Genomic DNA, 13,489 nt, shown 5'->3' on the forward strand with positions numbered 1-13,489 from the left:
ATTCCCAGGCTCTAGAATGGGTTCAAATAATGTTGTAGCAGTGCTCTCATGTGCTGTGGGAGAGCTGTTCAGCACCACGCTGACTCCATACCACCCTGGAAGTGGCAGAGTGGAGTTGCATATATGCACTAACCCTGCACATGGACATGGACGTCACTTTCTTGTTTTTTGCATGTCTGTGCCCTCAAACGCAGAGTGTGAACAACTGTTATTACAGTGTACTGAGTACTAACTTGGAACCTTGTTTAGATGGTAAAAAGAGACAAGGAGATGGGAGAGCAGTAAGGAATCTGCAGTCAGAGTATATCCACCAGATGGAAAATGTCACTTACCCAGTGTACATCTGTTCGTGGCATTAGTCGCTGCAGATTCACATGCTATGCATAGTCCGCCGTCTGGTGTTGGGTCGGAGTGTTACAAGTTGTTTTTCTTCAAAGAAGTCTTTTCGAGTCACGAGACCGAGGGACTCCTCCTACTTTGGTTCCATTGCGCATGGGCGTCGACTCCATGTTAGATTGTTTTCCCCGCAGAGGGTGAGGTAGGAGTTGTGTATGTTAGTAATAGTGCCCATGCAATGGAATGAATAAGTATGTACAAAATGAAGGTTAAAGTAATATATTTACAAATGTACAAATGTTGAAGATTACTTCCAAACGGCTACAGGCTCCCAGGGAGGCGGGTGGGCGCATGTGAACCTGCAGCGACTAATGCCACGAACAGATGTACACTGGGTAAGTGACATTTTCCGTTCGGTGGCATGTGTAGCTGCAGATACACATGCTGTGCATAGACTAGTAAGCAGTTATCTCCCCAAAAGCGGTGGTTCCGCCTGTAGGAGTGGAAGTAGTTTGAAATAAAGTTCTTAGTACAGCTTGACCTACTGTGGCTTGTTGTGCAGATAACACGTCTACACAGTAGTGCTTAGTAAATGTGTGAGGCGTAAGACCATGTTGCTGCCTTACATATTTCGTTCATTGGAATATTTCCTAGAAAGGCCATGGTAGCACCTTTCTTTCTGGTTGAGTGTGCCTTTGGTGTAATAGGCAGCTCTCTCTTTGCTTTAAGATAGCAGGTTTGGATGCACCTAACTATCCGTCTGGCTATACCTTGTTTTGATATTGGATTTCCTGTATGAGGTTTTTGAAATGCAATAAATAGTTGTTTTGTTTTCCTAATTAGTTTTGTTCTGTCAATGTAGTACATTAGTGCTCTTTTGACGTCTAATGTATGTAGTGCTCTTTCAGCTATTGAGTCTGGCTGTGGGAAGAACACTGGTAATTCTACTGTTTGATTTAAGTGGAACGGTGAGATAACCTTTGGTAAGAATTTTGGGTTGGTTCTTAGAACTACCTTATTCTTGTGTATTTGAATAAATGGTTCTTGTATAGTAAACGCCTGAATTTCACTTACTCTTCTTAGAGATGTAATGGCAACGAGAAATGCAACTTTCCACGTTAAGTATTGCATTTCGCAAGAATGCATGGGTTCGAAAGGTGGACCCATGAGTCTTGTTAAGACAATATTGAGGTTCCATGAAGGAACAGGTGGTGTCCTTGGTGGTATAATTCTCTTTAGTCCTTCCATAAACGCTTTTATGACAGGTATTCTAAATAGGGAAGTTGAATGAGTAATTTGCAGGTATGCAGATATTGCTGCGAGATGTATCTTTATGGAAGAGAAAGCTAGATTTGACTTTTGCAAATGTAGTAAATACCCTACTACATCTTTTGGAGATGCATGCAATGGTTGAACTGGATTATTATGGCAGTAGCAAACAAATCTTTTCCATTTACTTGCATAGCAGTGTCTAGTGGATGGTCTTCTAGCCTGTTTTATGACCTCCATACATTCTTGTGTGAGGTTTAAGTGTCCAAATTCTAGGATTTCAGGAGCCAAATTGCTAGATTCAGCGATGCTGGGTTTGGATGCCTGATCTGTTGCTTGTGTTGTGTTAACAGATCTGGCCTGTTGGGTAGTTTGACATGAGGTACTACTGACAGGTCTAGTAGTGTTGTATACCAAGGTTGTCTTGCCCATGTTGGTGCTATTAGTATGAGTTTGAGTTTGTTTTGACTCAATCTGTTTACTAGATATGGAAGGAGAGGGAGAGGGGGAAAAGCGTATGCAAATATCCCTGACCAATTCATCCATAGAGCATTGCCTTGAGATTGCCGGTGTGGGTACCTGGATGCGAAGTTTTGGCATTTTGCGTTTTCTTTTGTTGCAAATAGATCTATTTGAGGTGTTCCCCAAATTCTGAAGTAAGTGTTCAGGATTTGGGGGTGAATCTCCCATTCGTGGACCTGTTGGTGATCCCGAGAGAGACTGTCTGCTAGCTGGTTCTGGATCCCTGGAATAAACTGTGCTATTAGGCGAATGTGGTTGTGAATTGCCCAATGCCATATTTTTGGTGTTAGGAGACACAACTGTGTTGAGTGTGTCCCCCACTGTTTGTTTAAATAATACATTGTTGTCATGTTGTCTGTTTTGACCAGAATGTATTTGTGGGTTATTATGGGTTGGAATGCTTTCAACGCTAGAAATACTGCTAACAATTCGAGGTGATTGATATGAAACTTTCTTTGATGTACGTCCCATTGTCCTTGTATGCTTCGTTGATTGAGGTGTGCCCCCCACCCTGTCATGGAAGCATCTGTTGTTATCACGTATTGTGGCACTGGGTCTTGGAAAGGCCCCCCTTTGTTTAAATTTGTACTGTTCCACCATAGAAGCGAGATATATGTTTGGCGGTCTATCAACACCAGATCTAGAAGTTGACCCTGTGCGTGTGACCATTGTGATGCTAGGCACTGTTGTAAAGGCCTCATGTGCAATCTTGCGTTTGGGACAATGGCTATGCATGAGGACATCATGCCTAGGAGTTTTAATACCATCTTTGCATGTACTTTTTGTGTTGGATACATAGCTTGTATCACCTTGTGAAAATTGTGAACCCTTTGTGGACTTGGAGTGGCTATCCCCTTTGTTGTGTTGATTGTCGCTCCTAAGTATTGCTGTGTTTGACACGGCAGAATGTGTGACTTTGCATAGTTGATGGAGAAACCCAGTTTGCAAAGGGTTTGTATAACATAATCTGTGTGGTGTGAACACTTTGTTAGCGAGTTGGTTTTTATTAACCAATCGTCTAGGTACGGGAACACGTGTATTTGCTGCCTTCTGATATGTGCAGCTACTACTGCTAGACATTTTGTAAAGACTCTTGGCGCGGTTGTTATTCCGAATGGCAACACTTTGAATTGGTAGTGTATTCCTTTGAATACGAACCGTAGGTATTTCCTGTGCGAGGGAGATCTAAGGTTGTCATGTAGTCCTGCTGTTTCAGTAGTGGTATTACGTCTTGTAACGTGACCATGTGAAAGTGTTCTAATTTGATGAAGGTGTTTAATGTTCTGAGATCTAATATTGGTCTCGGAGTTTTGTCCTTTTTTGGTATTAGAAAGTACAGCGAGTAAACTCCTGTGTTCTTTTGTGGACCTGGTACTAATTCTATTGCGTCTTTTTGCAGTAATGCTTGAACTTCTAGTTGTAGAAGGTCTAAATGCTGTTTTGACATATTTTGTGTTTTCGGTGGGACGTTTGGAGGGAGTTGGAGAAATTCTATGCAATAACTATGTTGGATAATTGCTAAGACCCAAGTGTCTGTTGTTATCTCCTCCCAAGATTTGTAGAACTGGCTTAGTCTTCCCCCCACTGGTGTTGTGTGAAGGGGTTGAGTGACTTGTGAGTCACTGCTTGTTTTGAGGGGTTTTGGGCCCTTGAAATTTTCCCCGGTTTCTTGGGAATTGGCCCCCTCTGTATTGGCCCCGAAAGCCTCCCCTTTGATACTGTCCCTGGTAGGTAGACGGCGTTGTTTGTGAGGTGCTGGCTTGTGTGGCTTGACCTCGAAACCCTCCTCTGAAAGTAGTTTTGCGAAATGTGCCAAATGTGCCTCTGCCCTGCGGGGAATAGAGTGCGCCCATGGCTTTAGCTGTGTCAGTGTCTTTCTTTAATTTTTCAATTGCAGTGTCCACTTCTGGTCCAAACAATTGTTGTTCATTGAACGGCATATTGAGCACTGCCTGTTGTATCTCAGGTTTGAAGCCGGATGTGCGCAGCCATGCTTGCCTCCTTATCGTTACAGCAGTATTTATAGTTCTTGCAGCTGTATCTGCTGCATCCATAGAAGAACGGATTTGGTTGTTGGATATGTTTTGTCCCTCTTCAACCACTTGTTTTGCCCGTTTTTGGAATTCTTTGGGGAGGTGCTCGATGAGATGCTGCATCTCGTCCCAATGGGCTCTGTCATATCGCGCTAGGAGTGCCTGCAAGTTGGCGATGCGCCACTGATTTGCAGCTTGTACTGCAACCCTTTTCCCAGCTGCATCAAACTTTCGGCTCTCCTTGTCTGGAGGTGGTGCGTCGCCTGATGTGTGCGAGTTGGCTCTTTTACGAGCTGCTCCTACGACAACTGAATCTGGTGTCAGTTGTGATGTAATAAAAGCAGGGTCTGTGGGTGGTGCCTTGTATTTCTTCTCCACCCTTGGGGTTATTGCTCTGCTTTTAACTGGCTCCTTAAAGATTTGTTTAGCGTGCCTTAGCATTCCCGGGAGCACAGGAAGGCTTTGATAATTGCTATGGGTGGAGGACAGGGTGTTAAAAAGTAAGTCATCCTCGATAGGCTCTGAATGTAGCGATACGTTATGAAACTCTGCTGCCCTAGCTACCACCTGAGCATATGCTGTACTGTCCACAGGTGGTGAGGGCTTAGTGGGGTACGACTCAGGGCTATTGTCCGATACTGGGGCGTCATAGAGATCCCATGCGTCCTGGTCATTTTGGCTCATGGTGGTATGAGCTGGTGATTGTGACAGAGTCTGTGCCGGTGATATATGAGTTGCCGGTGGTGGAGAGGGTGGTGGAGTTACCTTCTTTACCACTTTTGCTTGTGGTGTTTTTTCTTGTTGTTGGAAATCTAGTTTCCTTTTTCGGTGTCGTACCTTCTTGACGTCGACCATCTTCGGTGCCGCTATCTCTGTGCCGAGCAGCTTCGGTGCCGCTGTCTCGGTGTCGACCCTTTTCTGCAGCACTTTCTCAGTCCCGAGATTGCTGCGTGCCTGTGTCTCGACCTGAGTCGGACGACCTCGGCACCAGTTCGCCCTTTTTCGGTGCCGATAGACAGTCACCTAATTTATGGGTTGAGACATGGCCTGTTGGCAGTGGCGTTCCCTGGGCTTTGTCTGTTTTTCCGTGTGATGTTTGTTTCGACGTCTTACTCACGGTTTGTTCGACGTCGAATTCTTCGGAGTCCGATTTGTGGATGGAGAAAGTTTCTTCTTCTTCTCCCTCTTCCTCGAACCGTCGTTGTCCTGTCGGCGTGGACGCCATCTGCAACCTTCTGGCTCTTCGGTCTCGGAGCGTTTTCCTCGACCGAAACGCTCGACAGGCCTCATACGTCTCTTCTTTGTGCTCGGGTGACAGGCACAAGTTACAGACCAAATGTTGGTCTGTATAAGGATATTTACTGTGGCATTTAGGACAGAATCTCAGTCTCGATGTTGCACGCGGTCGGGCCGACCAGGCCCCGACGGGGGATCGAAATGACCCCGAAGGGCTACCGGAGCTCTTCAAGATTCGGTGTAGATTCTAATCTAACCCGATACCGAACGAAACAATACCGACGAATTTTCCGTTGATTCTGACTAACTTTCCGACCCGAAACACGGAGCGAAAAGGAACACGTCCGAACCCGATGGCGGAAAAAAAACAATCTAACATGGAGTCGACGCCCATGCTCAATGGAACCAAAGTAGGAGGAGTCCCTCGGTCTCGTGACTCGAAAAGACTTCTTCGAAGAAAAACAACTTGTAACACTCCGACCCAACACCAGACGGCGGACTATGCACAGCATGTGTATCTGCAGCTACACATGCCACCGAACATAGCGTTACTGAAACTAAGTAACTTGTTCTTCTAATGGATATTTCTAAACACAAATTACTTACTTTAGAATAGATGCCAAAGCAATATTTCCCTAGGGTGTAGTCTGTGGAGTTTAGGCTCTATTCGGGGCTTGGTTGGAAATTCATTAGGGTTCACTTACTTGTCGAGGCTTGTACAATAAGAATTTCCATAATAGAGTGCTTGGTAAGAAAATATGGGTCACTGGGGCTGACCTTTGTTGCCAGGCCACCTGCCAGGTGACATGTGGGCAAGAACATGGTTTCAAACAAGTAGCTATCAAAGTATCTGTGGGGGTGTCATCAAACGGAACTAAGGGCTCAGGTGTTGCTTCCCCAGGCTGTAGAATTTCGGTCAAAACATATGAGGGTGTCATAAGATGGGAGCAAGGGTTTAGATGTTGCTGTCCCAGGCTGCAGAATGCCTGTCAAAACATTTGATTTAGTCTCAATGGAGGGCAGACCTAATTCTAGGACCCGAGCTGTAAATGATGCACTTTATGTCATTACTACCCTATGCAGCAAGTCAATCTCTGTCTTAGGTGAGGTACACAGCCCACTGGCACTTTGCAAATCAAGTTATAAGACATCCCATCATCATCGGTATCCTCAGGTACACAGTGCTCTGGCATAGTTTCCGAATCCAATCCAAAATAAAAAGAAAGTGAAGCCTCTGTTGGTAGTGCAACATGGTAAAGGCACTAGATAGAGTCAAGCTGCACAAGAACAGGCTGCAGTTTTGTAAATTATTAACATGGTATCAGTAAAGCTTGTGTCAGTGTTAGTTCTGAATCCAACATGAGTGCTAGAGCTGGATCATTCACAAGTGTTGGCACTGGCATGGATTTGAGAAACATGAGTCGGTATGGGCCAGTAACAGATGCCAAGAGGTGAGACAGCAGTAATCCAATTGGAGACCCCTACAGTTCTGTGCGACTTGAAGGCACACCAGAGGCAGCCCGAAATGTACTGAAAATCTGCCCCATGGCCTCCTTGCACCTTCTATTTGGAATCTGAGAGATGGGACAATGTCAAGTACATATTCATTTTCTTATGCTTGTAGTTGGACTTTGACTTTCCTGAAGGTTTTGATCCTGAAATGAAGTGGTCACAGGTACGACCCCCCCCACCCCCCAACCCCTCCCCGGATGGGGACTGGGAATTGGGGCACGAAAACCTTAACTACTTCTTGTGTTCATCAACCTCCAACCCTGAGTCTAGAATTGCATTTGGGTGTCCAGAGCCCATGCACCAAAAAAGCATCTCATGGGAATCTGTGACTGACATTTACTTCCTCTAATCAAGGTACGTCTTGGAAGTCTTTCGTTTTAGGCAGGGACATCGAGCCATAGCACACGGTGGAAAGTTTTGAAGTGATCAGAAAATTGATAAGGTTGGGAGTCAACACAAGGATCCATGTTAGCAGGTGTGGAACGAAAGGAGCAGACATCAGTGTGCAAAGGTGGCACTTATATGTGGCTTTGCTCCATAGCGTCCGATGCAGTATGGAATCAGTCTGGAGCCACACAGTGCCACCTGTCAGTGCACAGAAGAACTACTACACAATTCTACAAATGCAGTCTGGCACCTGGCGGATATTTTAAGGGAAGAAACATGCACTTAGAAGTATCCATCAGAAGTCCAGGCTTACTCATTCATACTGATTTTCGGTTCGAATGTTAACTTTAACTACCACTTGTATGATTAGTGTTTTTTTTTTTAAAGAGAACACTTCCTTGCAATAAGTATGAACTAATTAGTACTAAAATATGTAGTCCAGACATTATGAAACTTACCGTAAGGGCCTATGGATACCATGAATCTCCTGAGTAAATGAAACTATATAGGTTCAGAATTTGCTTTATGTGAGCATTACAAGCAGGAAAGTAGCCCAAGCATAAAGCCAAGTTTAAAGCTAATCGAAGATTTCATCTTGGTGACTAGCTTGTTTGTCAGTTCCCTTTCTGACTCATGAATGAGTCCCGTGGGACCTTGCTGCTGAGCAGCCCTGGGCAACACCAAGCAGACAGAAAACAGCAACTTGTGCATTACTCAGAAGAGGCGGCAGTGCCGAGCCTGGCCCAGTCAATGCACATACTGTTGCTGCTGTTTTGGGGCCCATGAAGGTTCTGCAAAACTAGGCCAGGTGCAAGTATTCTGGCACCCTGATTGGAATGCAGGCACTGGGGCCATCCAGCAGGCATTAGAGACCAGAGTGTTATGTGGTTCCTGTTTTGGTACTAGGGCTGCATGTTTAGGATGGCAGCACCACAAAGTTTGGGAGTCTGAGTCCACCCCACACTGCTTGGCAGCTGTGGGCATAACTCCTGGCTAGCTCGCAGTGACTCACCCTCACCACCAAAGCTGTCGGGCAAAAGGTGATTACACAAACTTAAACATGACACTCCGACACCTCAGGAAAGTTGTTGAAACATACCCTTTTGCTCAGAGACATGGGCACGCTAAGGTGAGACACAGAACGCAAAATGGATTTTAATACACTATACTGGTATTCAAGTATAAAAAGCATGTGCTGTGATAATTAGTCAGATGAAACAGAGCACAGTAACCAACATGAAAGCAAGAGTGAAAAAGATAAACAACCTCACCATATTGTGTGTTTTTAGACAGTCTACATGTTTCTACCAAAATCCTATGTCTAAATCTGAGAGCATAGTGGTTTATCACGCTCTGCCTGACCTAAAAGATGCGCCCAACTCCACATCTGAATAGAACAGCAGGGGTCTGCCTGTGATGCAGCTGGCAATCTCCTCCAGAGGTTGAGATATCAGCGTCAGCATCGGAGAAGCTATTGGTCGAAAGGAAAGCATCCTACAATGGTCATGTCCATTGTCAGGGGTGGAGGCCTTTTGTGTCTAAAGGTAGTTTATATAATGACCCATGCCTCATTTGGTCACCAGCTCTGATGTAATGCTGTGCCTCAGATATAGAAACTGACTCCTGGGCTAGTAAATACGAGTTTGCATATGATATCCTGTGTGTCCTAGCCTTGGACATAAAATACAGTACAAGGCTGATTAGGTGGGCAGCGTGGACTCTGCCTTCCTAGAAGAAGCAGTGGATAAAATATAAAAGCAATAGCTAAAAGCAGACTTTTTCTAAAATATGCTAAAATATATGTAAATATAAAATATGTCATGAGCCGTAAAAAACTAACCTAGGACGGGTTGCCCGACTTGGGATCTAAAAGGCCCTTACGGTAAGAATGGACTGTGAAGATACAAACTGAGTGGCAGTGAGGGTTACCAAAAGCTGATAACAATATCCTCACAACTAAAATAACAGAGCCTCCGCTGTAAATATAAGCCCACACAGGAACACTGACTAACACACAGGACTAAGATAAGGGGGAAAACAAGGTAATCAAGTGAACTGGAGATAAATAACTACTCACGGATTAAATAAATGAAAAAAAGTCCCAAGCCAGGGTTTGAAAAAGTAACTAGATTCAAATTAGAAAGTATTTTTCATTAGTATATGTAACAGATGAGTGTGGGGGAAATTCTGGCATGGATGATACCCACAAGACAGTCTTCATCTCCTTTCAGTTTTCAGCAGAAATTAGTCTCCTCAGTCCAAATTGAGGTGGCATGGTGTGCAAAATAACAATGGATTGGAATGTGGCCCCCAAGTGACTACCATTGGCGGAGATTAATTTAATCTTTGTAATCCATCACTTTTTGTATACTGTAGCATGCTACTTTAAGTGGGATGGGTATACCCAGGTATGGTTCCTATGCACACTGTGCCTCTGGAACCAAGTTATACCTGGCGGATAAGCCGAAATAAAAGCAAAACCGGTGCTGGTTGTGTTGTAGTTAAGAGAGAAACCGATCTGGCAGTATGGGTTGGTCTCTTCCCACTGGAGCAGGGTCAAGACTGATTTGATTATGGCTGGGTCCAAACTGATGTGGATTGATATACAACATAACAATGGATTGGGATGCAGCCTGAGTGATTACCAGTTGCTGGGATTAATTCGAGCTTTCCATCCAACACGTTTATGCATACTACAGTCTTCAACAGCATGCAGCAGAGAGGAATGCTACCTGCTTTTATTTACTTTCATTTGGAATTCTGAAAAGTAATAATCAACCACGTCTGGATGGTAAAAACGAAAAAAAACACAACAGTCAAAAAAGGTGGAGCACAAGGTTGTGCTTCCTGCTAGTTGGAATAAATAACTTGAACTGAGCTACATCTCTTTATGATGCAAGAGGCTGGTGGTTGGGTTTGAGGAGTTAAAAGTCCTATGGCTCAGGCATTCGCAACCCGCAGAAAAGAAGAGAATAACTAAAGTGAAAAATGTACTATCTTGTCCATCCAGAGATCAAGTTGGTGCTGGAAGAGGATTTACCTCTGATCCCTTTTGCCTCCCAGACTACTCCTGTAATTCTGTCAGTGACTCTTAACTTAGGTCTTGCTCACAACAGGAGTCACTGCAAAGAAAGTGCTCCATATCTTCTCAATTCGACCCACCCATTGTCACACTTGTACATTGTTACATTTTAATTGTTTAGTAAGGTTTTGAAGTAGGAACAAGAATGGGAAGTCTATCTTCTCTACCCTGGCAACAATTGCATAAAGAATCTTTCAGGGAAAGGACTGCTTCATATGCCTGTTATTCCTCCCAGACATACAAATGTGTACCAGCAATTTGCATTTTTGGATGTGAAAATAGGTCCATCCACACCATAAGATGACAGCTGCCTACATTTAAACAGTTAAACCACTGAGATTAAGAAAGGAACAAAACTGGAGGGCCAGGTAATGGATTACTGCAAGTATCACCATATCAGTCTGTAAAACAAGGAAATGGAGACCATTCATAGAAGGTTACTACTGTTTTTTTTTATTTTTTTTTTAGAAGAGCTATCCTGCCTTGGTACACCACCAAACAGACAGAACTTACCTGGGAGTTCATTAGGCTCACCAGGCCAAACCATCCAGAAGGCAGAGGCCACATAGAGATTATAAATCGCCTGAACCCTCGCTTTCTTTTATCCTCACTGGTTTTAGCTATCCCTCTGTACATGCACCTCCCCATTTCCCTCTCCCCTTACTTCTACTGTTATTGGAGTCTGTACGAAGACCATATATGTGCCATTACTATATTCTCTCCCTGTACTGCAACATGGTCTGTGTGTGATCGCTGATGTGTTTCCTGTTTTACATGAAAATATAATAACAATATTTAAATATAAGAATCATCTGAAAATGCTTTGGTGAGCTGCTGCACCTATCATGGCTGTTCGGAATGTTGTGTGACTCGTGAGGAGGGATTACCTTTCCAAATGGAAAATGAGCAGGGCAAAAATTACAGTCTATGATTGCATAACAATTTTAAGGAGAGGTAGGTCCTGGTGGATATAATGTCAGTACACCCTTCTCAATTCACATTAATAGTGCTATTTATAAACACACACATCAAGCCCTGCAATACTACTTGTCAGGTAATGGCTGGAATTCTCCTTTCAACAACAGCAATTTAGCCATCAGAGAGTAAAATCATACCTGGAATAGTCTCAACTTTTTTTGCCTTCAATTCCGGAAAATATTCCAAGTAGAATTCTAAAGCATCGTCTGCCATTATACTTTGAAACTTGAATTCATTCACATAAGCCTGTAAGACAAGAATTGGCCCGGTTAAAGCCGGGAGGTAATAAAGCAGTACAGGGTTCTTGGGTATATGGCTAAGCAGCATATGTATGCTATCAGCTTGCATTATGCAGAACAAAACACTGGGAAAGCCCCCTTTCCATCAAAGGAAATGTATTCCACACATTTTAAAATCCAATTATCTCCGACATGTTGTCCTAACTAAAACTTCAAAGGAAGATTCTCATTAACGTCTAAGCATCAGTTTGACCCATGAAGTGCTGCGGATGAACACATTACTTAGCTTCTGTAATGCTTTGTCTGGTACAGACAATATCTAGCTGCAGATTCCTTACCTGTGAATTCTGCCCAGGCGTCAGAATGGATCCAGAAGATTCTCCAGGGCAGCATCCCTGCGTGCTGTTAAGTGGCGTTGATCAGCTCCACATAAATCATCAGCCTCGTCCGCGTCAGATATGACTTTAAGGGTTCCATGTAGGCACCACCCCGTCACGCTGATGTCAGTTTCTTTTCACAACTTTCCATACCATAATTGCAGAGCCATGAAGAAACAGACTACTGGTGCTCAAAGCTAAGGCCCTGAAAGGGGAGTTCCTGCCAGTAGAAATCAGTTCGCAGAGCGGATAGAATGGGTGGTTCAGTAAGGAAACTACAGCTAGATACTGTCTCTACCAGATAAGGTGTTACTCAAGGTAAGTAACTTGTTCCTCTTAAAGAAGCCTGTAGATGTAGATTCCATACCAGTGAATAGATACCCAAGCATTACCTTCCCAGGAGGTCAGTCTGCCAAACATGTTCATACCAGAAAGTCCTCCTGGACCGAACAAGCAAAATGCCCATCCCTACGGACCTGGCTGTCCTGGCAGTAGTGTTTAGTAAACGTTTGCAGAGATGCCCACACTGCTGCCTGACAGAAGTCAAGGACTGGAACTCTGTGTGCTAATGCAGTGGTCGAAGCTTTAGCTCGGGTAGAATGAGCATACAAACCATAAGGGGACTGCTTTTTGGCCAGAACATAGCAGAGCCTAATGCAGAGTACAACCCATACAGAGATGGTCCGATTCTGCACTGTCCAACCTTTCCTCGCACCCACATACACTACAAAGAGTTGATCATGCACCTGGAACTTTTTCGTACAATCATGTTAGAATGTCAATGTTCTGTGTGGGTCCAGGCGGTGGAATCTCTCCTCTTCCTTAGAAGGATGTGGGGGTGGATAATAAAGTAGGCAAGGAGATGGACTGGCCTACATGAAAGGGCATACCCACTTTTAGCAGAAAAGAGGCCCTAGTGCTAAGCACTACTTTGTCAAGTTAGACAGAAAGGTAGGGAGGCTTAGATGACAATGCCCGCAGCTCACTTGCTCTGAGGGCAGATGTGATGGCATAAGGAAGGCTGTTTTCAACATAAGAATCCTGAGAGGACAGTTGTGGAGAGGCTTGAAAGGAGCGTACATCAGAAAGGCCAGAACCAAATTCAGATCCCAGTAGGCCATGATGAATGGAATGGAGAAAAAAGATGAGCAAGGCCTTTAAGGAACATATGTACAACAGGAAACTTAAACAAAGAAGGTTGATCAGGCAAACTCAGAAAAGAAGAAATAGCAGACAAATATCCTTTAAGTGGTCCCATAGCAGAGCCCTGCTGAGCCAGGGAAAGAATTAACAGGACCTCAGAGAGAGGGGCAGAAAGGGCATCAACAGAGTTGTCTGTGTACCATGCCACACATTTCTTCAAACAACAGGCGTAAACTGTTTTGGTGAAGGGCCGCCTGGCTGCCAAGAGAACGTTTACAGACCTTGGGAGGAAGGTCAAAGGCTGTCAACTTCACCGCTCTATCTCCAGGTAAGAAGGCAGAGAGTGGACAGGTTTGGGTGCAGAAACTTCTCCTG

At 44.2% G+C, this 13,489-nt stretch overlaps 1 protein-coding gene across 1 annotated transcript in view; it reads right to left on the bottom strand.

The window, feature by feature from the left end:
* The window catches only part of RNPEP (arginyl aminopeptidase), a 208,487-nt gene that overhangs the window by 53,467 nt on the left and 141,531 nt on the right, over nt 1–13,489 (bottom strand). Inside the window, exon 8 of the mRNA XM_069238946.1 lies at nt 11,493–11,601. Within this exon, the coding sequence (XP_069095047.1) occupies nt 11,493–11,601 (109 nt within the window). The remainder of the gene's footprint in view (nt 1–11,492; nt 11,602–13,489) is intronic.

The sequence above is a fragment of the Pleurodeles waltl genome, chromosome 6 (genome assembly GCF_031143425.1).
Source record: "Pleurodeles waltl isolate 20211129_DDA chromosome 6, aPleWal1.hap1.20221129, whole genome shotgun sequence".
Taxonomy (NCBI): Eukaryota; Metazoa; Chordata; class Amphibia; order Caudata; family Salamandridae; genus Pleurodeles; species Pleurodeles waltl.